The sequence below is a fragment of the Cottoperca gobio genome, chromosome 8, assembly GCF_900634415.1.
Source record: "Cottoperca gobio chromosome 8, fCotGob3.1, whole genome shotgun sequence".
NCBI lineage: Eukaryota > Metazoa > Chordata > Actinopteri > Perciformes > Bovichtidae > Cottoperca > Cottoperca gobio.
Genome location: NC_041362.1, coordinates 5,303,513 through 5,328,163, shown reverse-complemented (window position 1 = coordinate 5,328,163; position 24,651 = coordinate 5,303,513). Strand labels below are relative to the sequence as shown.

Sequence of the window (24,651 nt, the reverse complement as noted above, 5' to 3'; positions counted from 1 at the left end):
GCTCTTGTCGGGGGAGTCAAGTCAAAAGCCTGCTGCGCTCATAGCGGTATCGATCCCAATGTGTTTGTGCTGTGCAGAGTAAACTGCTTTAATCTCAGTCATACACACAAAGTGAAGTGCATGTGCATCGATAGTCTGATGCACAGTTGATAAAGACTTGTATTTAGTATACCCAAGCGAGCAAGCAATCACTTGGGTTTAATAAAGGCATGAGAGAGTGTTATAGTTAGTGTCAAACATGTCATTTTAGATTACCATTTATCATTTTGATAAATATTGGTTAAAATGATTCAAGATATTTTGTTCCTGATTCTAATTTGAGTGATTCATACTAAAGAGAAATATTTGTAAAAATGTGATCTTATGTTGTTAAATTTGATTATAATAACTAGGTTTATTGTTCCTGTGTGGAAAATTTCCTAAGGACCAGTAACAACCTCAAACTGTTCTTGTTTCTGATTGTTTAAAAGCCTGGAGGGCACCACAATCGTTGGTATGTTTGTCTGTTATGTTGCCATGTTCACTTAATCAAGGTCAACATGTCAACCCTTTGGTCATTAGCATCATAGATGTGTGTGAATAGATAAAGACTGAGAGGCGAATTCACAAAGAATGGCGTCTGATTGCAATTATCTATGCGGCAAAGGATCGGTTGTGAAGGGTGAGAGTCAACCTGGAGTTACCGCCAACTCTCAGAAGACGCTAATAATTTCACTACGACTGGTAACAGTAATACTCATTAGCATAAAAAGGAGCAGTGTGTGTGTGTGTGTGTGTGTGTGTGTGTGTGTGTGTGTGTGTGTGTGTGTGTGTGTGTGTGTGTGTGTGTGTGTGTGTGTGTGTGCTTGCTGTAAATACAAGCGCAGCTGCACTTCTTCTCCCTCTCTCCTGAGGGCAGACTGGAGCTACACGGACTCACTATCACCTCTAGAGGAACAAGTGGTATTACAAGACTGGATGGAGCGCAGCTAGCTGTTAGCATGCTAGTGTCAGTAGACATCTTTGAGATAGCGTCAACACTGTTACCTCTTCACATTCTGTTGTTAATGTTAGTTCATTGTTTTTACGTTTCAAGTTTAAATTCTGGCATATTTTACACGTTGAACCTTTAAGGGTTGTTAGCAAAACAGATAGCAGACCACGGCTGAGGTGGGGAGGGCAGTGTTGCACAGAATGAGCTGAAAGCCGCGCTGACTAATTGCTCGCTGCTTTTCAATTACTCCAGACACTTCAGATCCAGTAACGTTTGCATCAGGAGGATTCAGGAAGTGATGACCTCAAATTAGATTATTCTTACACTGAGAGTTCCTAGGGGCTCAAAGTAATCTATTAATATTGCATGTTCATATATAGAATTATTTTCAGATATAATTGGATGCCTGCTGAATTATGCATACAGTGAGAGGGAGGGGGGGGGGGGCTGTGAGTGTGTTTTAGTGGTTGAATGAGATGAGAGTGGAGTAGAGAGGCTGACAGGGAAATAAATCTACAGCTCAGATTCACTACAGCGACCGCTTCACCGTTCTCTAAATCCCATTTCACTTCTTTGCTTCAGGAAGTTTAGCACAAAAGTTTCACAAAAGTAGATTATGTGATTCACGAGTGCTCGGTTGGGTTTAGGAGAAGATTATGTATTAGTATGTTTGTTGCGTAACTGTACATAACTTAAGTATGTGACGCAGGTACGTTAGTTAAAAGGAATTTACTTTTTAGTTTCCCACATGACACAAACAGCGTCACCCTGGGTGAAGGTGCCGTGTTTGTTTGACCCCGCCCCCCCATCACCTCTTCCTTGCACAGACTTAATTAGAAACGTAATTGTGATATGTCAACAAAAAAAGCCATAATCCGAGAGAAAATTAGTTTCCCTTGAGACATAATTGAGAAATGCAGTTTTGTTGTATGGGAACAACAATGCATGTCCAAACAGCTTCATAAACTGTTAAATGACCGGCAGCACATAACAAGTCGCCGCTTGTTTAAATTCCTTTGTGGTTTAACGCTCCGTCATACAGTGAAATAAATCATTGGGACTGGGTGTAACTGTAAATAAAGCCACATGACTATGTAGATGTGTGAGACTCTTCTCTTATCAGCATATGCATGAGTGTGTGTGTGTTTTTCATGGGAAGTGCTTAGTGGGTGTCGTGTTGAGCAACAGCATATTCTCCCAGCACTTGCTTCGCGTTGTAAGTGGCTCTGGCAAGTAAACGCTGGCACAGACTGAAGCTCTAAACACCTTGTAAACAGCAGCACAGCTAAGAAGCTGACGGTGAAAGCTGTCACCTTATACAGGCAGACCGAGAGGAGAAGACGGAGGTAATCGTCTGGAGACAGGTGGGGAGTAGGCAGACCAGCAAGTAAGAGTAGCTGACTCACAGTCTGTGAGGGTGGTGCAACCCGAGTCTAAAAAACATAATGTAGAGATCAAAGAAATGGGGCAGTCGGGGATGGAAGTGAGTTTCCTTCTCTGACAGACGCACACACACCATCAGATTCGGTGTTCTTCTATCTACCTGTCATCACCCCTCGCTCTTATTGCGTTCTGGAGGCAGAAGCGATAGAAGAGAGTGACACCGACTGAACGATCCGGACAAATAACAGACGTCAGAAGTCAACGATTATCTGAATTTGTGAGCTTAAAGCTTTTGTTTTTCTTTGCGGTCAGGCTCAACTAGCAAATCTCTTCTCATTCATTTCAATTATCCCACTGCGCGCTGGCTTCCTTGGCTAATTTTAACTTGCATGCATGAGCCACTTTCCAGTCCTTGTGTGTGTAAACACGTCTAAATGCGACCATATGCACCGAGAGAAGAGTGTGCGAGGGGTTTTGTGTGTAATTTACGTGTCAGCGCTTTCATCTGGGGGCAAAAAGGAGAAAGTGAAAGGTCATCTAGAATTAGGTGGAGAGTAGCTTAAATAAAATATCATCCTTTTTATAATTACCCCCCAATTGAGCGATGACCAGTGCATCTCAGCCATCAGAGTTTTTATGTTGGGGCAGTTAAAAGCGGCCGAAAGGTAAAGGGGGATGTGGCTGTGTACAGGGGGGATGATGCACTTACAATGTGCCACTTCAGCCTGTGAAGACCCCCCCTTGGCCCCATTAGTGTCATCAATAATGTAGGTCTGGACGGCCTTCAACCTGCCTGATGATCTCCACAATCAGCACTTTAGGTGTAAGCTTTTAGGCGGGATGGACATTCCTGCCACTCCACAGCGCGTCAGGGTCCACGTTTCAGCGGACGCACCATTTTCTTCCTGACCCTGTGCTGACTGCCCATAAATCATTAACATTTGGAAATCTGCGAGACAGCTTTATTTGTCTTTTTGAACATGAAACGTGTGTAATTATCGCCCTGCCTTATTGGTCCACTTAGCTTCACTCCAGATTTGAAACAGGTGTTTTAAGATTTTTTGAAAAAAGCTATTATTAGGAGACCAAAGGAGGGAAGTTGTAATTTAACAATTGCTCTTGTATCCTGTGCATGAAGGGAAGAAGCGTCCTCTGAAACTGCCACAGACGACCTGCCAGGGGTAAATCTCCATTTCCCTTTTCTTTATCCCTCATGATCCAACGTTGGAAGTGATTCTTGATGCTCCGTTTCAGCCCTCACCAGACGAGGCTGTGATTCTACTTTCCTCCCTCTTTTAATTCCCCAGTGAGCCCCGGTCCAGTCGGCGAGCGAGGCTCTTCCTAAACGCTGCGCTGACTCGTGAGAGTCTGCCTTTTCTCTCTCAGATCTTCAGTCAGTTTGCAGGGCAAGTCTTTTCTGACTGGATCACTAAGTGAGGCAGGTCCGGTTGTCTTGTCTCCCATGACAGCAGAGAAAAGTGGAGTAGACTGATAAATATTTCAGCGCTGCTGATGCTGGCACTCGTCCCAAGCTGGGATCGGGAGGCCATGAAGAAGGAAGGGGGGTTACACTGACAGGAAATGGGGAATTAAGGGGGGTCGCGGTAAATAAAGAGTCACCCATATTTACCATGAAACAGGAAACGGATGTGTTTTACTCTTTAATTATTCATTTCTGCACTTTATAAAATGTATTCATAGCTGTAGTTTTCCAGGTAAGGTCAGGGTTTCCTTTTAAATCCCACTCAGTCTTATTTTAGTGCATGTGCTGCTGTGGGCCTCAGCATTAACATTTTATCTGCTGAAACTAAAACAATATTGAAACCAATGAAAATGAATGCACACCGGATATTCAGTGCAACCTCCTGGGTGTTTGAGCTTAATTGTTGAGTGTTTATCAGCAGTGCATACCGCTCCTGTTCTGCAGAGCAAGATAATTGTTCACTATTAGAGGTACAATAGGCTTTTCAATATGGTTTAATTAGCTGGATCAAATGAGTAAAGATGCGTTGATGTAACAGTGTGCATGATGAATGAGCAGTTCGAGCCCTTTGGTGCCTGGCTCACTAATACCATTTTATCTGCTAATACAGACGATGAGTCATAGCAACAGTGAGGAGGTGGGGGGGGGGGGGGGGGGGGAGCTTGGACAGAACGGAGAGAAGAAGAGACACGACTAGAGTTGGTGGGATTCGCTGGTTTGGAGGGAGGGGAGAAAAAAAACTCATCGGTCCTGAGCCCACATTTTAAGAAAATGGAGCTGCGGTTTCCCATACGCTTTATCTGTGGCTGTTTATGGCAGGAATATGAAAAGGAATATGACGCGCAGGACAAATTTCTTATTACATCAAACCCAAGATAAAGTCCAGACGCTTGTGAAGCTGCGACGTGTTTCTCTACAGACTTCATTCAACCAATTTCCTGTTCCAGTCTATTATATGTAACGTTTGATGATGACTATTAATCATCCCGCACAAGCGTGAGAAGTCCACTTTGTTTTTCTCTTTACTTTTTCCCAAAAACCCATTTTTGCCAATTTCACGCCACTACCGTTTCTAACGTTGGCTTTGTTTGACAGACTTGGCGTACGTGAAATTGACTTGCAGGCCTTTTTTCCTTTACACTGTGGCTCTCTAGACGTAGAGAATTGGCTCTCTGCCCCTGAACACTTTGCTGCAGCTTTTGATTTCCTCGAGGCGAAGAATGAAAACTTTAAAAGGGTGAAATCAGCCAGACTTGAGATTCTTAACAACGTAATACAACACAGAGATTAGCATCTGTTGTGCAAAGAGCGCTCCTGCCAGCCTGCAAACATTCCTCCAGAATTCAATCAATTGCCTCAACATGACATCCAGTTAATATTCTTGTGTTTTGGTGTTAGACACTGTTTACATGTGGCAGTGTTTACATGTGGCAGTGTGTGAGTCGATTAATGCAATCAATCAATGTTCAGCGGGGAATGCACTCTGAACGTGTAAACAGGACTAATTTTAGATTTCTGCTCTGTGTCCGTCACTACGAAGTCTCAAACTGACACGATTAGCGTGTGCATGTGGTTAAAAGAGCTGCGACATTCGTCTCGTCTCAATTCTTCAGATCCTCCTGAATCATGCGGCGATGCTTGTGACCTATACTTTGACGTTTACTTAGACATACACCAACATCTTAAAGGGCAAGAAGAGCTGCAGGAATGTGACGCAGAAAGACGCCTGGAATCAAGAAGAACACATTTGTTTTGCTTTTGTTTTCTTCTTCTTCATCTTCTTCTTCATCTTCTTCTTCTTCTTCATCTTCTACTTCTTCTTCTTCTTCTTCTTCTTCTTCTTCTATTTCTATTCTTCTACTTTTAATTCTTCTTCATCTTGTTCTTCTTCTTCTTCTTCTTCTTCTTCATCTTGTTCTTGTTCTTGTTCTTCTTATTCTTCTTGTTCTTGTTCATCTTGTTCTTCTTGTTCTTCTTCATCTTGTTATTCTTGTTCTTCTTCATCTTGTTCTTGTTCTTGTTCTTGTTCATCTTGTTCTTCTTGTTCTTCTTCATCTTGTTATTCTTCTTGTTCATCTTGTTCTTCTGCTTGTTCATCTTCTTGTTCTTCTTCTCCTTCTACTTTTTTTCTTCTTCTTCTTGTTCTTCTTCTTGTTCTTCTTCTTGTTCTTCTTCATCTTGTTCTTCTTCTTGTTCTTTTTTTGTTCTTCTTCTTGTTATTCTTAATCTTGTCTTATTCTTGTTCTTCTTTTTGTTCTTCTTCATCTTGTTCTTCTTCTTGTTCTTCTTTTTGTTCTTCTAATCTTGTTCTTCTTCTCTGTTCTTCTTCATCTTGTTCTTCTTCTTGTTCTTCTTTTTGTTCTTCTTAATCTTGTTCTTCTTCTTGTTCTTCTTAATCTTGTTCTTCTTCTTGTTCTTCTTCATCTTGTTCTTCTTCTTGTTCTTCTTTTTGTTCTTCTTCATCTTGTTCTTCTTCTTGTTCTTCTTAATCTTGTTCTTCTTCTTGTTCTTCTTCATCTTGTTCTTCTTCTTGTTCTTCTTTTTGTTCTTCTTCATCTTGTTCTTCTCTTGTTCTTCTTCATCTTGTTCTTGTTCTTGTTCATTTTCTTGTTCTTCTTCATCTTGTTCTTTATCTTGTTCTTCTTCTTGTTCACTTCTTGTTCTTCTTCTACTTCTACTTTTTTTCTTCTTCTTCTTCTTCTTCTTCACTGGGATGTTGCGGTGTTGGCACCTCTCCCAGCTCTGGTCTGTAGAGCGAGCGCTAATGGTTCACAGCCCGAGCCGAGCTGCGAGCGAACACATTTGGACCCACTTACAAGCATCAAACATTTGAATTCCTGTCTTATTTCTCAGGGCCCTCAATAAAACAAATAACTAAATAAAAACAGACACTTCATATGATGCACATGTACATACAAACGAGTATATTGGACAATAGGAGTTTGTTTGTGTTTGGATGTCGGGGCCCGAGCTGCCATTAAGGGTGCAGAAGAAGAACTTGGACGTATAGATAAAGATGATGTAAGTGCAGAAACGTTGCGTTAATCAGGTGTGAGCGTGTAATGCTGATGATGACATGCAGTTCACATGTGTATACACTGCATTTTGATTGTCTCCAGATTAAACGTAATCCTTTTATGTTTGACATATTATATAAGTGGTGGAGATTTTGTTAAGACAAGTTTTAGCATTTAGGTGTTAAAGTTTATTTCTCCAATATATTAAAGGGCCAGTTCAGACAAATCACTGACTGAGCAGACTTCATTGGAACCACATTGTACCAAAGATGTGAGGTCTATATACATTGTTTGTGTTTGTGTTTAATGTAATCTTTCATTTTGAACTCCACAAATGGGGATGGCAGCGCAAACTTCAGAGGAAGATCTCAAAACTGTCAACTGATGGTAAGAAACAATTTAAGAATGTTTGGTGCCACTTTTCTAATTAGGGAACCAATAGCAAAAATATGTATTTCTAAGATTTTACTAAATGAAGTTGTGACCATTATGATAATCTGTCAACTGGAAGAATAAATAAATAATTAAAACTGACAATGAGATTATATTATTTGCCAAGAGGGACAACGCATTGTGGATAACGATAATTGAATAACATCAGAGTTGTAAGTAAGAGCTTTATTAATAGTTAATAAGTTACTTAATATAATTATATTATGGATGAGATACTTTTCATTGCTGGAAACATTTATTTTGTTGGTGTCGGTTGTATTCTTGTGTTTGGTATAAAGTCTGCAGTCTGTAGGTGTAAATGTTCATAAATTATTAATGATTGTGATCCAGAGGTATTCTTCCCAACCTGGCAACCCAGAAGTATTAATTGCCAATAACTGATCTATAAAGCATTATTTGATGATTTATAAACCATTTGTTTCAACTTGTGAACCCTCTATGCCCTGTTAGGAAGTGGCGTACAGGAAGCTGCTCTTTGGTTTGATTAGAAAGTACAGCAGTTGACAGTCTTCATTTATAACTTAATAAAAAGATGTCTACTCACTGTCCAAACACAGGGCGCACAAGGTCTGTGTGGCACCGCATTTCTTCACCACTCCCTCTCCTGGTGGACACTCCTCGCAGCAGACTCCATCGTCGGTGTACTGGTCGGAGTCACAAGTGAGTAGCACCGCCCGCTCCGTCTTAGACGCCAACGCTAACACCACCTAGTACAGCGGGACAGCGGGACAGTACATCAGGGCAGCACTTTCCCACAAACCCACTGTGACTTAAACATACACAGCAAAACAAATTGATGAAAATTACTCCCAGCTGTCAAAACTGTTTCCTAAATCCAACTGCTATCCGGATTTATCATAAATCATGTTGTCTCCTGGAATATTAGACATACTTTGAACTAAACTGCCTAATAGCTCCCCTGAAGGCACTAATGGTAAACTTATGACACGCTCTGGCCGAGGCAGTTACCATAAAATCATGTGTGCACGACATTATGCACATGCCCGTCCTCATTACTGTCTAAAGGTGAGGGGAGTTGGCACACACACGCTTGTTCTACTATACTTGTGAGGACCTGTTATGGGAATAATTCCTAACTTTAACCATCAACTGCATGCTTAAATCCTGATTTAACTGTTATTTGTTTCTTTTAACAATGGTTTTCTTTTCCTCTTGTTACCTTTTTGTACCTTTTAGGTTTTCTTTTTTCTTTTTTTAAGTATTTATCTGTTTTTATTTTGTCGTTTATCTTTGTGAAGCACTTTGTAACTTTGAAAATGCTCTGTAAATAAAGGTTATTATTATTATTATTATTATTATAAGCATAATTATAAGTCCAAATGTAATTCTTAATGCTAAAAGAAAAATGTAATCCAACAGCTCCATAACAAAGTTAGGACCGGCCAAAATGTCCTCACTTTCCAAAAACTCAAATTAGTCTTCACAAAGTGGGAAACAATCATGTTTGTAACTTAGAAGGACATTGCAGTGACTTACCCTAACTTTAATTTAATACAGTCTTAATATTACACTTTAATGGTTTATTTTGTAAACCCAAATGGGAGATGAGCCCCTAAAATGTAGAAGTCCACATACATGTTTTTCTTACTATAACTCTGTCCTAATTTGCATATCAATCACAGATGCATGTCTGTACCACCTTTAGTACAATGGCTGCCTGCTGCAGGTATTTATCAATACACATACATGTTCTGTGCGTCTGTCTTTCTTCCTGACAGATAAATCCATCTGATCTAATCTACACTAGTTATCACCTTCTATCTTTCCCTCCTCTCTTGTTGCATTTGCTCAGTGCTCTCTGATATAAATGCCACGCAGCTCTACTGGCAAAAGAACTGAGGCTCATCCCACTGGTGTGTATGCAACCATGTCAGATAAAAGGAATTCATATCCAGACGTTATAGAACAAAGAAAATCATTATACTGAAACACTTTCATGTCCTTGTGGCTCTTATTATGTAACAAGCAAAAGCTCATTTCCACTTAATTCACATTGGTTGAGACATCGTTTCAATCTTCTTCTTCTCTCTCGTTCATTCGTCCCTCCCCTCCATCCTCTCTCTGCTGTCTCTGCTTTCATTCAAAAACAGATGCACTGAGCAGCCAGCAGCTCTCTCTCTCTCTCTCTCTCTCTCATTCTCCCTTCTCTCGCTCAACATTTTATTCTTTCTGTCATCCCACTTTTATCTCTCTTGGTGCTTTTCTCCTCCTGACTTCACAATCTGTTATCTCAACATTTCTGCAGAAACCTCAGAGTACATCATCATGATTAAAGTCACGTTTTTTTCAAGTGAACTCTGGAAGCAGTCCAAAACCTCAAGAGAGTTCCCTTTTGTATCTGCATTGGAAGGATTCATGTCCCTGGCTGCTGCAGCAACTCCCTTTCCTGTGACATGTCCCTGGAATATCACTCAGCTCAAACGCAGATTAATGGCAAAATCAGCAGGAAATTGGTCCGCCAGCAGCAGGAACATGCATCCACGCTCACAACAACAACGTACGGTGACCCAGCTGTGATACGCTTGGTTTGTACTCTTCCCAATTTCATGGTCAATTTGAGAGTTTATTTCTAAATGTAATTCTAACAAAGTGCACCCAACTGTCGCCACCCTTAGAGCCAGCTGTCATAACATAGTGTCCCCTCACATCCAGGGCTGCTCACGTGATGACGGAGCTGCTCAGCCCGATTAGAGCAGCTGCTGTGCACATACCAGGGAGCTGGGAGAACGCGCCTTCTGTGATCTATCACCACCATAATCAACTTTTTCACGTTATCAGAAGAGCCTCATGTTTCACGTCAAAATCAGCCAAAGCATTTCAGATAAGAATTTAATGAATCAATTTTACTTTCCATAAACTGCAGCATCTTTATCTCTTCTCATTTTAATATCCCAGAGTTAAACTGGAAATTAGAAGTAAATTAATGCTATTAAAGTCTGGGCCAAGGCGCCTGTCAGCTTCTGGATGTCTGGATGCTGCTCCCAATGTGAAGCACAAATCTCAATTTTCCAGAAATGAATCCCAGCAGGGGTATCTAACTTTTCCTCCCTGGATGAAAACCAAGAGAGAGTGTGTGTGTGTGTGTGTGTGTGTGTGTGTGTGTGTGTGTGTGTGCATGTAGCTGCATGTGTGGAGCTGGAGGGGATATAACACAACCTGGGAATAATATCAGCAGTTGTTTAGCTGCACGCAGCACCTGCATGTTTACCAGGGGAAAACGGCACATTGGTCCTTTAATGTGACTTGTTTTTCTCTTTTAAATGGAAACACACCAACACTGATACAGCACACATTTAAATCATGTTCAAAATGCCATTGAAATATCACAGATATCATCAAAAGGATTATAAATGTCACGAAGAGCTTTGAAGTGAAGAAAACTCGATACTAAAGTCGCGACAGGACTATTAGAGGAATAAAATATCAATATCATAAAGGTCTCGCAAATGAAGCACCGTATATAAATATCAGAGAAAGAAAATGTTTTAAAAAATAAAAACAATATCACAAAGTGCATACGGTCACTAAAAACTCATCTACAGAGTAAAAAATATATATATATATTACAGCAAATACGCACTAGTTACAGTACAGGCTACTTACCAGAGCGCACACAATCACCAGCATTAAGGTAGTAGACATCCTGCGTCGCCTGCTGTCACACAAAATCACACAAAAACAGATCTCGTGCAGAGAAGGAAGAGCTATGTGGAGGAGGAGAGTCGCGCAGCAGGAGTGCTCATTTTAATTCCAGCGGCAGATGATTTTTATCAATGAGTCCGCACCATCACACGTCTGGCCGGGACCTCGGGACTGGAGTCAGATGCGGCTGTCGGTGCACCCCTCAACGCCACTACCACACACAGAAGAAGAAACAGAAGAAGAAGAGGAGGTGGAAGAGGAGACTGTCCTGTCCGGAGTGCTGCTCAGCTGCAAGTGCACTGCGGAGGAGGCGAGAGGAGAGAAGACAAGAGAGGGGGCACGTCCACCCTCCAGTTTATTACCCCTGATACTCCTGCAGTAAGACTATACAACCTGCCCTCTCTCTCTCTCTCTCTCTCTCTCTCTCTCTCTCTCTCTCTCTCTCTCTCTCTCTCTCTCTCTCTCTCTCTCTCTCTCTTAATCTCACGTGAGGTCTGACTCAATGCAAAAGTAGCATAAAAATGATTTACATGTGTAATAAAGGACCAACATTAATGTCTGACACATTCAGCGCACTTCTTTTATTATACACTATGTAGCCAAAAGTATGTAGACACCCATACGTGTGGTCTGGATCTGTTTTGTGGCTTGTCCCACCAGCTCAAATGTAAGGGAAATCTTATTGCTGCAGCATACTGTACAAAAACAAGTCCCTGTCCTGCAATATTAAACTGTCCACATACTTTTGGCCATATAGTGTATATTCCTTCATCACCTAATCTAATTTTCAATTGTTGATGCTGTGCCAAAGTGTGTGTTCTGTGTTGTTGGTGTGCTGGATTTCATTATCTTGACTTGTGTTTCCAATATTCTTTTCTCCCTAAAATATGTAAATGAGGCAGGCGGAGTATTATTAAAAACCTTTTCCATATAATGCACCAAAACAAGACCACCACAGAGTGCAGCCTCAGAACTCAGTCATAGAAACCTCAAGGACTGCAGGGATAACAGGTGTTTCTGTTTTTCTATTGCTCTACTTCGTTACTCCCCATATCTGATGAATAAGTTGTATAAAATGTCCCTTTTTAAATTAACTTCATGTCTTTATGTTTGTGCAAAACAAAGGCTTTTGTGTAGATAATTATTCAGCATATTTAAGCATATTAACATCAAAGTCCAAACATATTTCCATCTGTTATTTTTACGAGGTGCACTACCATCATGCACCACAAGAGGGCGACTCAGCGGAGCTCAGACCAGCAGCAGATGAACAATGAAGGATGAAGATGTTCTTTCCCAAAGAGAAGTCGCTTCACTGAGGGATGTGCAAAGGTGAGTTTAAAGAAACACAATTGTACATTTTACATTTTATTGTAAGGAATTAATTTTTGTTTTTGATAGGCACTTCTGTTAAAAGGATATATCGTACTTTGAAGCACTTTTTTGGAAACCTGCTGAACATGAATCCATTAAGCGCTGCCTGCTGCATCACAGATATATATATATATATATTTTGTCAAGATGATACTAAAGTTGTGGCCTCCACTTTAAAACCACTAATGCACATTTAAGCATTGTAATTGTGTTTGACGCTCGTCGAGGTACTTAGCCTTTACACTTAAGGAAAAGCAGTGTTGATGGATATTGATCCAAGACAACGTGACGATGAAGCAGCGGTAGTCACCCTAAAACAATTACATTTATGTGCGTCCAACCTTTCCCGATCTCCATCTTGTACAATCCTCCTGACCCTGCTACATCCACCTTCTCCACACCGATCATCAGCTCATGGGGGGGGGGTGGCGGTGTGGCCGATGCCCCTGAAGCAGCGGCCACAGGGTGATTCGGTTACACTGTTGTACATCCAAATGCTCTCCAGTATTGATCTTGGGACACATCAATTCTCCCACTTCCTACATCCTCCTTTGAGATCGCCCCTGCAGCACCACCGACTCTGACGGCACTCTTCTCCATCACGACATTTTTTGATATTCACCTATCGAGTTCTGAGAATCTACTATTTAGTGTCCATAATCACCAGAGCAAAGCCACTGTATCACCGACGACGCGCAGGTCGTCCATGATGGGCTCCGACTCATTCGTCAAATTATTGCTAATAATTAATATTAACACTGTCGCCATGTTGTTGATTTTGTTTCATCCCAACAACAGTGTAACGGAGATGTACTACAACTCGAGGCTGAAATGTATCCACTCAATAGCCAGAAATAGACAAATGTCCTCTGAATGTGAGCTCTATAAGTAGTGCTATGGATATATTGATATGTGCTGACAGGGGCTTTCGGTAGGATACATGTATTTTTCCCTGTATGTATCACATTTCCAGCTGTGTGATTGGTCAGCAAAAGGAAATTCCATATCAGTCGGCAAGGTCGCTAATAAAATACAATCTTGAGGAGTTGGCGCTCGGCGGAAGTCGTTACGGTGAACAACTATAGATAAAGTCCACCGGAGCGTGGTTTTATTTTCTGTGTGAAAACGTCTTAGTAGGAAAAACACAGGTAATGATCCCTGTGTTTGAGTGCCAGCATGCACGAAAAAAAAAAGGTGTGATCACCTCCCCGAACAAGGTTGTTTTCGGTTTGGTACCTTTGCAATTTTTCCTCGCAAGCCAATCAGAGCACACTTGGCTGTTTTCGGGAGCGGGGCTTAAAGAAACAGGCGTGGGGTTGGGAGTTTTTACCTGTTGATGCTTTGAATTCTGAGGTGGGGTTTACTAATATGAAGTTTACATCATGAAGCCAGCTCTCTGAAAGGACTCACACTGCTCTCTCTTTGTGATGTTGGATAAACAGTGTAGGCCTTTACTTAACTATTGTGTCCCATTGTAAGTACAATGAATCATTTGCTTCTACAATTAAAGGTGCGAACAGCCTCAAATTAAAGTTAAACGTTATTTAACTACAGTCATTGTTTTATTTTGGTTTCAATATGTTCTGGAGTACAAAGCCAAAGCAACAGAAACTGTGTCACTCTCTAAATACTGCACTGGGCTTCTAATCTAATCCCCAATAAACTCCTCAGACATCACATTTGCATTTAGAAGTATTTACGGTTTTACAGCCCGCTTTCTCTCGTCCGGTCACTCTATTTGAAAGTAAGAGAAAGATGTCTGGCCATAAAGAGAATGAATAATCCACATAATTAATCACTTATTGGTTGTCGAGTCAGACAAATAATGTCCACTTTGTTAAAAACCATGGCTGGAGATCTGAAGGAAGCCAGTGAAGTATTCAAAGATGGAGGAATGCGTGTTGCACTTGGTGAATATAAAATGCAGATGTTGTACTGTTTAGACACGGGGGAAGTTAAGTCAAGACAAGAGACTTCGGTGTGACCCTGGTGTGGTGTTACAACGGTGCAGTGAGCTCTTATCTTCGTGCTGTTGGGGTGACAGATTGAGGCTGATGTAAGAGTCGGGCGACCACTGTATAAAGTTATAGCCCAGCGTGCATTGAGTGAACTCAGAGGGTGCACACCATATGTTTTGAACACTCTGCCAAGTAGAGAAAAGGACATCACCTGTGACTGGTTACACATCTAAAAAACAAGAATTATAGCTCTCATTGAAAAGTAAAGGAGGCGATGCGTTCACCCTTCACAAATTGTTTTTGCAAATATAAACCACAAAAAGTACACGCTGACGGCTGGAGCCGAGCCAGAGCTGCAGGGGGAACCTACACTTTTCTCCTGGCAGGCGGTCTTTACACTGTCACATTCATGCTTTGGGTTTCTTTTCTCCTTGGTTAACTTTAACTCTGAAACACTGCCCACGTCCAGAATAAGCTCAAATATCAGAGGTTCAAAGAGAAATATAAAAACGGATTCTTAAGCAGATGATCCCCTCGTCAATTAACTGGCCTTGTTGGAGCGTTATTACAGGAACCGAAGAGCTTTCCTGACAGAAATATGCTCGTATATATCTCATATATTTATGTGAAGCAGATACAGTAAATGCCAAGTGAACTTTTTATTGCTTTACCCCAGACTGGCTGTAATCAATGGGTTTGAATATTTGGCCAATGGTGGTGCTGTCTCTCATTCCTGTGGCTTCCCCCTACAACAACATGTCTTGCTGGTATATGTAGACGGCCAGCACTGGGTTCGGTTCTAAGACACACGTCTGAGCTTGTTTCTAGCAGTTCTTCTCACTCTGAGCGAGTTAGTGAAGAACACGTGAACTCCCCTGCTAATTACAGTCGGTGAGTGACTTCCACTGCATTTGGATCTTCTCAACAGGATTAACTCTAATTTCTCTTTATGTTATTTTCATAAAGGAGGGTGTGCTTCTGTGTTTGGGAACAAACTGTCCCCCAGGGTAATGTGCTGCGATGACACATGTTTACTGTGCATTTTCTACAAAGCCAGATTGTTCTCTCAGAGTTCAAGAGAAAATGATTGGAAACGGTGCTCTGCACAAAATCAAAGCAGAGAGCCGAAATGTAAAGACTTGTCATCATGCAGTTTCCCTCTCATCTGTTTCTGGACGTTCAAAGTATTGTTTTCAGACATATACTTTCAATGTACATTCCCGAGTGAAGGGGCAGGAGAGCTGACCCGCAGCCAACAGCTCATGTGGGACGCCGAGTCGGAGGAACACATCAGAAAGTCAAAAGCAGAATTGTGAGAGCAACAGTTTATATAAATTATATGAATTATACAAATTTCTGTTCGATCGATTGCCATGAAATTTCCCTCTCGCGCCAACATGACGGGAATGTCTTGACAAATTTCGCTCCCCCTGAGGGTGAATAATAACGTCGACGTCTCATCTTGTGCCAAACTTACCATCAGTCCAAATATGTAAAAGCCAACAGCAGCGAGTTGCTTTATAAAGCTGCAGGCGAGGATTATTTCCACTATCGATTCATCTGCAGATTATTGTCTCAGTCAGTCGTTTGGTTTATAACATTTTGGAAAAGGTTCCCAGTTTCCAAAGTCTTTAAATGTCTTGTTTTTTAAGCCCAAAGATATTTAGTTGATTATGATATAGAATAGAGAAAAGCAGGAATTCTCTTTCTCTCTGCATGAAAAAGATTTTTTAACGATTAATCAATTATGAAAATAGTTGGCGATAATGTTTTTTGACATTCATTTGATGATAAGTTTATGTATTTTGTAACTTTATCTGGTGTTTTTATGATCTCTGTTATTTGTGTATCATCTGAAAAGCACTTTGTTAAGAGAAGTACTCTCTAACTAAAGTTTTATTATTATTATTATTATATGACTTTTATCAATTGACATTCAAATGAAAGGTCCTGCGTAAGCGCCTCACCCTGATCCACATGTGCTCCATATCTTAAGCCTGCATTTCCTCACAGAGTGGGTGGATTCTCTGCAGACCCCGAAGGCTTGTGTCCACAGGATGCTGCAGAGGTGCAGTGAAGCATCCGAGTCCAGCCTCAGTGTTATGCTGCTGACCCAACACTCACAGACTTTAAACACCTTTCATAGCAGATAAAACCAGACAGTGGACGGCATCATGGAGCAGGTGTCACATTCCTGTTTCAGTCTCCACATGGCTGGTGGTCGGAGCGTGCTTCACCCTCAGATCCCCTGCTGTCACGCTGTGGTTGAGGCAGCAGCAGGTTGTAAAACATGTGACCCCCCCCCTCTCAGAACAGATGACCCTGATGTAGGCGACCTGGGAACCAGAAGCTGAAAGGTGAAGAAGAAGAAGACAGGTTAGTCATTACACTGATGGATGCTCTGGAAACCTGTATACAGATCATTTTACTGACGCACTTGCTGCAAAAAAAAATGTCCGTCTTTACAACTCATTTCATCTCATGTTTAGTTTTTAAATGATTGTTCTTGGTACAAGCGGAAAGTCTCTCTCAGGAGGTTGGTCGGGTGTTTCCACTGCAGCATTTTAGAAACGTCTTTGTTTTAGGAAAATAAGACATAATAGATGAGTTCGTACACATTTTAAAACAATATATTTCCTCACATACCCCTGGATGTAAGGCCATGCAAATACTTCTTTTGAGGTACGTTACTAAGTAACTCACTGTGAACATTTGGAACTACTTTCTACCGAGTAAATAGTCCCTTTGTTGACGGTGAGGTCTGCGGATCACTACCCAAGATATTTGATTTGGAAAGAAAAGCTCCTGTTGAGTTTTCCAATTTCATTTTTCAATGCTCTTAGCGCCACAAACAAAATACAATCAACTTTAGTTCACACTGTATAAGGGTAGCAGCAGAGAGATATAGATCTCTCCACACCTGGAAAGATGCTGTATGCTTAGATCAAGCCTTTAGGTAATCATATCTGTAAGGATGTTTGTGTAATATGCTTCACGTGGACTTCCCATTTAACGCTCAAATATGAACTAAAATACTTATTGTATATTTGTTTCAGTGTTGGGGAGTACCGCTGGACTGAGAACAGTTTCAAACTTAATGCTGATTCCCTTTTACAGTGAACAGAAAGGATGATGTGCACAGATCTGCTGCTGTTCTCCACCAATAATTCAATTTAATTGCTATTTTTAAAAGTGTAGAAGTGAAAACTGAGAAGGTTTTGAGGGGATTGTGTCTCGCTTCAGAGACGACAGACTGTTTAACAACAACAACAACACACTTGTGCAAAACGCAGCAGACTTTTACAAGTTTCTTACGAGCTGTGATTTGACTCATGTGGACTATCTGATAGTGTTCAGGGGACAGGATGATACATTTCTCTCCTGCTGTATCTCATCAATTTCTTTGTCAATCCCATTTCTTTTATTATCCTAGAGGGGCTACTTCAAATGTAATTGTCATATTTTATTGTCTTATCATCTGAGTTATTGCCTAATCATTTTGTTCCTCTTGAAAATGACAATAAAGACACATTTATAAAGGGCTTTTGAGAGCATCCTTTTGCCTTTAAGTATTAACACAGCTCCTTTATTCCTCACCCACTCCTCCGCCTGCTGTGAAGCGAAGCCCTGCCTCAGATAAGAGCATTTCTGATGCCCAGTAATCGAGAGAAGTAGTTCTTATCTGCTTTCTTACCGGCTTTTCTCCATCCTCTTCAGCTAACCACTATAATCAACCAAATGGATGAGCTGCCTCTCTCAAGGTGGCGTTGATGGAATATTGATGAAGTTGGTGAGATTTGAAACCTTAATATTTCCTGCTCTTTGAGTGCATCCAGCCGCTCAGAAGATAAATGTGCCCTTCTCTCTGCATCCATCAGAAGAGCTATTGTTATGATGCACAAATATATTCAAATTTGAGAATTGCAATTATATCCTTTGCTATTTGCTCAAATATTATATTTGCATAATACCCCTGCAGGCGGAGACATTTACATTTCACTTGCTTTGCACACATTGTCTTACGCAGGCACGACGTCCAGGGATCAAAGGAGTTTAATGTCTGTGAATGAGGCAGGGACATTGTTATTTTAAGCTTCCTTTAGTCTGCATGAGCATCCTGGGATCATAGAGGCTGCCGCAGTTTGACTTCTTAAGCACCTGGAACGTCATGTGGAGGAAGACAAGAGAGGGACGCACGAGAGGGCCGTGGAGAAATCAAAACAAATGAAAGGAGGTGTTAAGAGCAAAGAGAAAAGGGGATGGTTGTAAAAAAGGGGAGCTGTTGAGTGAGAGCAGGTATTGACAGCAGGGAACAGAAAGTGGAGTAATACGATTAGCTGGTTGGATGGTATTGAATAGCAATCGTAGATAACCTGATCCCCTTCCTCTCGCTTCCTCCAAGCATCCTTTACTTCCAAAACGTGATCTTCCTGAGCTCCGTCTTCCACAAACAGCTCAATATTATTCAACAATATTGAGTAATGAAGGTTTTAATTCACTCACTTAATCACTCTTTGTAAATCCATGTTTAGTTTATTACTGCGTGTAACATGTAAAGTTCACAGGAGCATTTGTGTATCATGTTTGGTAGGTGTGTAGTTGTGTTGCGTTCCCGTCCCATCATGCATTTTGTCTCATTGGCAGTGATCAAAGACTGTAACCTTGTGTGGTCCGGTGAAGTTCACTCAACCAGCGTACAAGGCTGGCTGCTAATGTCCTGGAAATCCTCAACAAAATAAACCTTTGCTGTGTGTGTGTGTGTGTGTGTGCGTGTGTGTGTGCGTGTGTTTGTGCGTGTGTTTGTGCGTGTGTGCATAAAAGGCCCTTTATCGTATTTATTGCATTTACTTTAGTTCTTGTCTCTGAACGTAGAACCTGTATCCATTCGCCTGGTTTTCTTGCTTGCTCTTGTTTTTCCATTATGTCGTTTTCCAGCGAGCGCCATCACACGTCTGTCTGTACACAAAATGTATCTCAATAACCTCCTTACATCTCTTCATGTTGTTGTCATTCAAGCCACAAAGCGCAGGCTTTCTCTACCCAACCATACATTTTCTTCCTCGTGGGAAAAGGACCGCAGTATCGTAGACGATTAAAATCAGCCATCCGAATATGATGGTAAAGATTGTATCAATGCCAGAATACATTCATGGATCCTGCCATGTATAAAATATCCTCTATTAGCATTTTAATGTGACACCACACATACATATATGCACAATAAACCCGTGGTTCCCATACGTTTTGGCTTGTGACTGTTCGTACACATGTTGGATGCAGATCAACCATTAAGTGATTTTTCCCTCCAGAGACTGTTTGAATATATCTGGAAGCATAAGGAGGGTCAGCTGTCCAGTGTTTTACAAGACTAGAAGTCTACAGCCATGCTAGCAGCTCTGCGAGTCACTGTGGTGCTTTGAGCTAAATGCTAACATGAGCTTTAAAACATGCTAACAATGCCAACATGCTGATATTTAGCAGGTATTATGTTTGCCGTGTTCACCATTGTAGTTAAGTGTGCTAACATTAGCTAATGATGAATAAACACACAGCTGAGGCTAAATGTCTTGCAGGTATTTGGTCGTAAAGTATTGGACAAGATGTCGACCTGATTGCGGCGCTACAGGAAAAGCTAAGGAATCACCAAAGTTATTACAAGAACCAAATCTTTATGACCATCAACTCAGATGTCGATTGTCAACCTCATGGTGCCACTGGAGGAAAATCACCAAATTCATTAGAATATATTGTCTGAGAACCGTGAATGTCACAGAAAAATGTTTGAATACATTAAACTAAATTCAATACAACTTGACAAATTGATTTTTGGAGAGAAAGAAAACAGACTTGAATTATGCACAGATAGACAATAACAAGCAAAAGACACCAAAGTGGTGGACCCATATATCCACTCTAGGGCTGCGCTGCTATCATGGCTAAACATCTGATAGAAATTGAGTTGGAAAACACTCACTTTTTTTTTTTAAATCAGCAAATAAAACTTTTTCAAATATGTTTCCACACTTTGCTGTCCCGCTGTGATCCTGCGGGCAGATAGGGGACCTGTTGTAAGAGCGCAGAAGTTTAGATTCTCTATGAGATATAGCTTATCGTGCTTCTGACATATTGTAGTGATAAAATGCTGTGAAAGTATTCTGCCTCGTTGGCCGTCGTTGGGAGCTAAATATCTGAAGGTGAAATCGACTTCAGGGTCAAACCACAAACCCAGTAAGCCTCCATTGATTTACAGGGGGCTCTCCTCTCATCCTTCTCTGTAATAGCTCTCGTAATAGCCTCTTGCAGAGCAGATGGCATCTAAATTTTTAACATACAACTGGGTTGCTTTTCCTCTTTTGTGGTCTCCAGTCGCGGGGTTAATGATTTAACGAGTGAGGCCTTCTGAGAAACGGCAACATATTCAAAAATGAAGCTGGAATTCAGTCCACTGGTGTGCAGTTATTTCCCTTAATTGTTTCCTGAACTTTGCCCTTGAGGTTTTCCCTGACCCGGCATATCCTGATGGGGCTCAATGACAGACGTGGATTTGGGAAGATGGAAGAGGGTGAGTCCTGAGTGTGTGCATGTGCGTGTGTGTGTGTGGTTGTTCGGGTCCAAACCAGGTGGCAGCAAAGCCAAATGTACCTCATTTACTTCTGACACACACTCCTCCATCACCTCTACACTTTTGAGCCTGGACTTATTCAGACTACTCTCAAATTGTTTCCAAAGCCTGAATGTGACGTTGTAATGGGTTCTCGATGAGGCCAGAAGCTCACACGTTAATGTCTTGTGTTTCCTAGATTGATACGAGTTTATAGAGCTTAAGACTTGAAGTTGTGGACTTGACTCCTTCTGTCCATCTATTCTCCTTCACCACGTAGCCCACAAGTCTTTCTCCCTAAAGATCCAAGAATCATACTTACACATTATAACTTTACTTAGTTGAGACTTCACTCTAAATATTTCAGACATTAACTTAAGATAATATCCCAGAATAATAAAAATAAGAATGACAGCAACAGGCTACTCTCAGCTGTGCAGTAAAACACTCTGAACACAGCTTTGAAATGAAAAGGTTCAAATGCAGTTTCATTTCTATGGTCGGCATTCTAAAACGTGAAAGACTTGCTGCGCTTGGGAAGTTTTGTGAGTCTCGCACTTGACTTGGCCTTGTCTTCACCCAGAAGACCTGGAAACACCTCTGTGGATCATTTCCCGAACAATGAACAGTGAAGGAATCCTGACCAGGAGAAGCTGACAGCAATGACGGCGATGGTGGTAAAGACTCCCATGTTCCCGCGCTACTTCACGACGCCACCATCTTTTGTCAATGTTTAGATGTGTATTTAAAGGAAAAGCTCCGGTTGGAAAATGTTGTTGGTTTAAATAAAAAATTGGAGCCTAAAGAGCAATAAAATCTTACGCTTAAGAAGAATAATCCCTCCATGCCTACTCCCTGCATCACCAAAGCCTCTCTCTGGGGGGGGGGGGGGGGGGGTTCATCAGAGCTGTGACCTAAATGAAGTTTCATCCTCAGTGATTGGGACTAAACTTCCCAATAACTTGCATCACACAACACCGCGGCCTGATACAGCTGTTCCTCTACTGTACGCTGTATCTTGTGAAGGCACTTTCACTGTGAGGTCACCATGCAGACTTTCTTTATGGGCTGGAAAGGGTAGAAAAGTTCAGTCATCCCGTTGAGGTGCACCAGTGCACACAATGTACCGTCTCCCAGACATCACCCCCCGGGGGACGCCATCGTATCAGAGCATGAAGGGAAGTGGAGGAGGGATGATTCCTTTACACCAGGCCTAAATCATCCCTTCCATATCCCTGTTCACAGCCTCTGCCCATCTCTCTGCCTGCTTTTCTTTTTCCACCTGGAAAAATAGCATGCAGTGAAACGTGATACAAGGTGGAGGGTAGGGGGGGGGGGGTCATGCCGGTCGCTGCTCTGTCACGCTAATGGAGATGGATGTGGGCTCAGAATTGTCTTCCGAACAGCTTCCATGACGGAGCGAGAGAGAGGAGATCCAATTCTCCTGCGCTTCCTCCCAGGCTGCAGAACTCCTTTAATGAGAGAGAGGGGGGGGGGGGGGGGGGTGAGCTAAGCACTCACGACTTGATTCGAGAGAAGGAGGGGAGACCGCGGGAGAACTGCGGAGAGAATGGGATGGCAGACAGAGAAGACATGTGGGGAGACAGAAAAGAGAGAAAATGAGCGGCAGGAGAATGGAGTGAAGGAATGACATGTTGACAACAGAGGAAGATAGATGATAAGAGAGCAGGGAGAGCGAGTACAACGAGTAATGCTATACAAAGAGGTATAATGCAAAGAGAAGAAGACTTTCAGAGATAAATAGACCATGATTGCCTACAAATCACTGCGTAGTTATGATGCCTCCAGTAAGTCCATCCTCAAAAATGTCATTTCCCTGTAACCCCACAGTTGAGATTGCCTCTTGGCTTTTATCACAGTCATCACAGCAGTTCTCGGGGCTTTTGGGCTGAACACGTAAAGGTGACGTCACAATGCCCCACTCTGTCTGTTAATGGGTGGCAGCTTATGCAGTTTAGTGTCACGCGCTGAGACTAGGTGGGTCTTTGGTGCTGGCTCTGGCTCTCAGTGATAACTCACAGCAGCCTGCTTGTTCCGATGCTGATTGAGCCCATCTGTGCTGCCTGTGTGCAAATTAGAGCTTTGAAAATATACAGTGTGTATAACAGTATTCAAGGATGGACCTCACAGATACAGATAGCCTATTTAAGCACACGTAAAGGTGATTGACATTGAACTTGTGAAACTATTATTAGAAGGTGTGTGAAAAAAGTCACATTTAATCTACTTTTATTCAGTGTTTTAAGACGACAAAACTTGAATGAGTGTATGAATGTGGTGTTTTGTCGTTGTTCGATAATGGCGTTTTGAATCTGACTGCTCAGCAGCATCATAATCATAAACTACAAACACGAGCTGACTTCAATGTGTTTCAGTTACAGTAGGTTTCCCTCGCATCCTTTTTCCTTAAAATGTAGATAAAGAGTCTAAATCACAAGCCTGCAGCGTCTGTTATAGATGATTTATGTTGCATCCTTTCAAACTAGATTGTTATAATGAAACCTAAACATTATATAATCCTTTATTTTTTATTTGCACTGCGTTAAAGGAGTACTTCACCCCCAAAATAACATGTGTATGTCAATTACTCCCCCTGTGTTATCCTGAATTCTTGAAGAACACCTTGACTTGACAGACTGAAGAAAACATCTTTGTCTGGTACAAAGTTTTCTTCAAGAATTCAAGGTAACGCAGGGGGATTGATACACAAATAGTCCGTTTGGTGGTTGAAATATTTAAGATTTTAAACTGTCTTTGTATCCTAATTGCTGTTTGTCTGCTTAACTTTCCACACAATGTTCAGACTAAAGACTTTGAAGATGTCTATAAGAAGACTGGGCGTGTCTGTTTGCTGTATGTCGAGACACATGGACGCAGCAGATAGCTTCCACAAGCTGGTGATAACAGGCCTGTGTCACAGTGTCTTCAGCTGCGGGCCTCATTGTGGGGTGTAGGTATCTATCCTCAATGTTTGGTAAGTACAATCACTTTGATCCCCTGACCTTTCATTTACCACCTATATCAGATTACATCCCTATTAGCCTCAGCTATCTTTGTGTTCAGTGCAAATGTTAGCATGCTATACTCAAAGAAGATAACAGTAACACTTTCTGTTCAGGGACAACACTGTATGAAACATCCCTAACAAACAACATTAACACACCAATTCTTTCCTGCATTCCTTATTAGTTTCAGGACTTGTGAAGTCAAGCGTTACCTTTTCTTTTGAATTAATGACCCGTGACTCAGACTCACTCTCCAGACAGGAGGACTAAAGGCACATTCATTGGTTTGATGACAAAATGGAATAAATGTGAATTGACATGAAGTTGGTTCCCACAATAAAAAATCCATTAGTACTAGAAAAGTATCCATCTTCTCCACATTGTGACAATAATCTTATCTTTTTTTCTTCAGATTTCACGTGACTTGAACACGATCTCCACACAATGGACTTGTTCATGTTAAATCTCCCAGTATATCCATGAAGCTGAAATCAGTTTTTAGGGATATTGACACACAGACAGAATGGAGGCTTTTGTTTGTGAGAGACCTTATAGAGATCGTCCTGTACCTCAGAAAGTTCTTGTTTTAATACAACAAATCAAAAAAAGAATCTCTCTTTCCTCCTTATCAGTTACTTTTGTTTATATAGTGTATATATGCACTGCCTTTAGGGCGGCACGATATCAGAAAACATGTGATAATGTTGAATTTGCTTGAAT

The 24,651-nt window shown here is 41.4% G+C and overlaps 1 protein-coding gene across 1 annotated transcript in view; it reads right to left on the bottom strand.

Annotated features, from left to right (window-relative positions):
• Positions 1–11,242, bottom strand: part of ngfra (nerve growth factor receptor a (TNFR superfamily, member 16)) — a 28,686-nt gene extending 17,444 nt beyond the window's left edge. The window contains exons 1-2 of the mRNA XM_029437958.1: positions 10,934–11,242; positions 7,854–8,016 (exon numbers count right to left, since the gene is read on the bottom strand). Of these exons, the coding sequence (XP_029293818.1) occupies positions 7,854–8,016; positions 10,934–10,972 (202 nt within the window). The 5' untranslated portion in view covers positions 10,973–11,242. The remainder of the gene's footprint in view (positions 1–7,853; positions 8,017–10,933) is intronic.
• Positions 11,243–24,651: the final 13,409 nt, after the last annotated feature.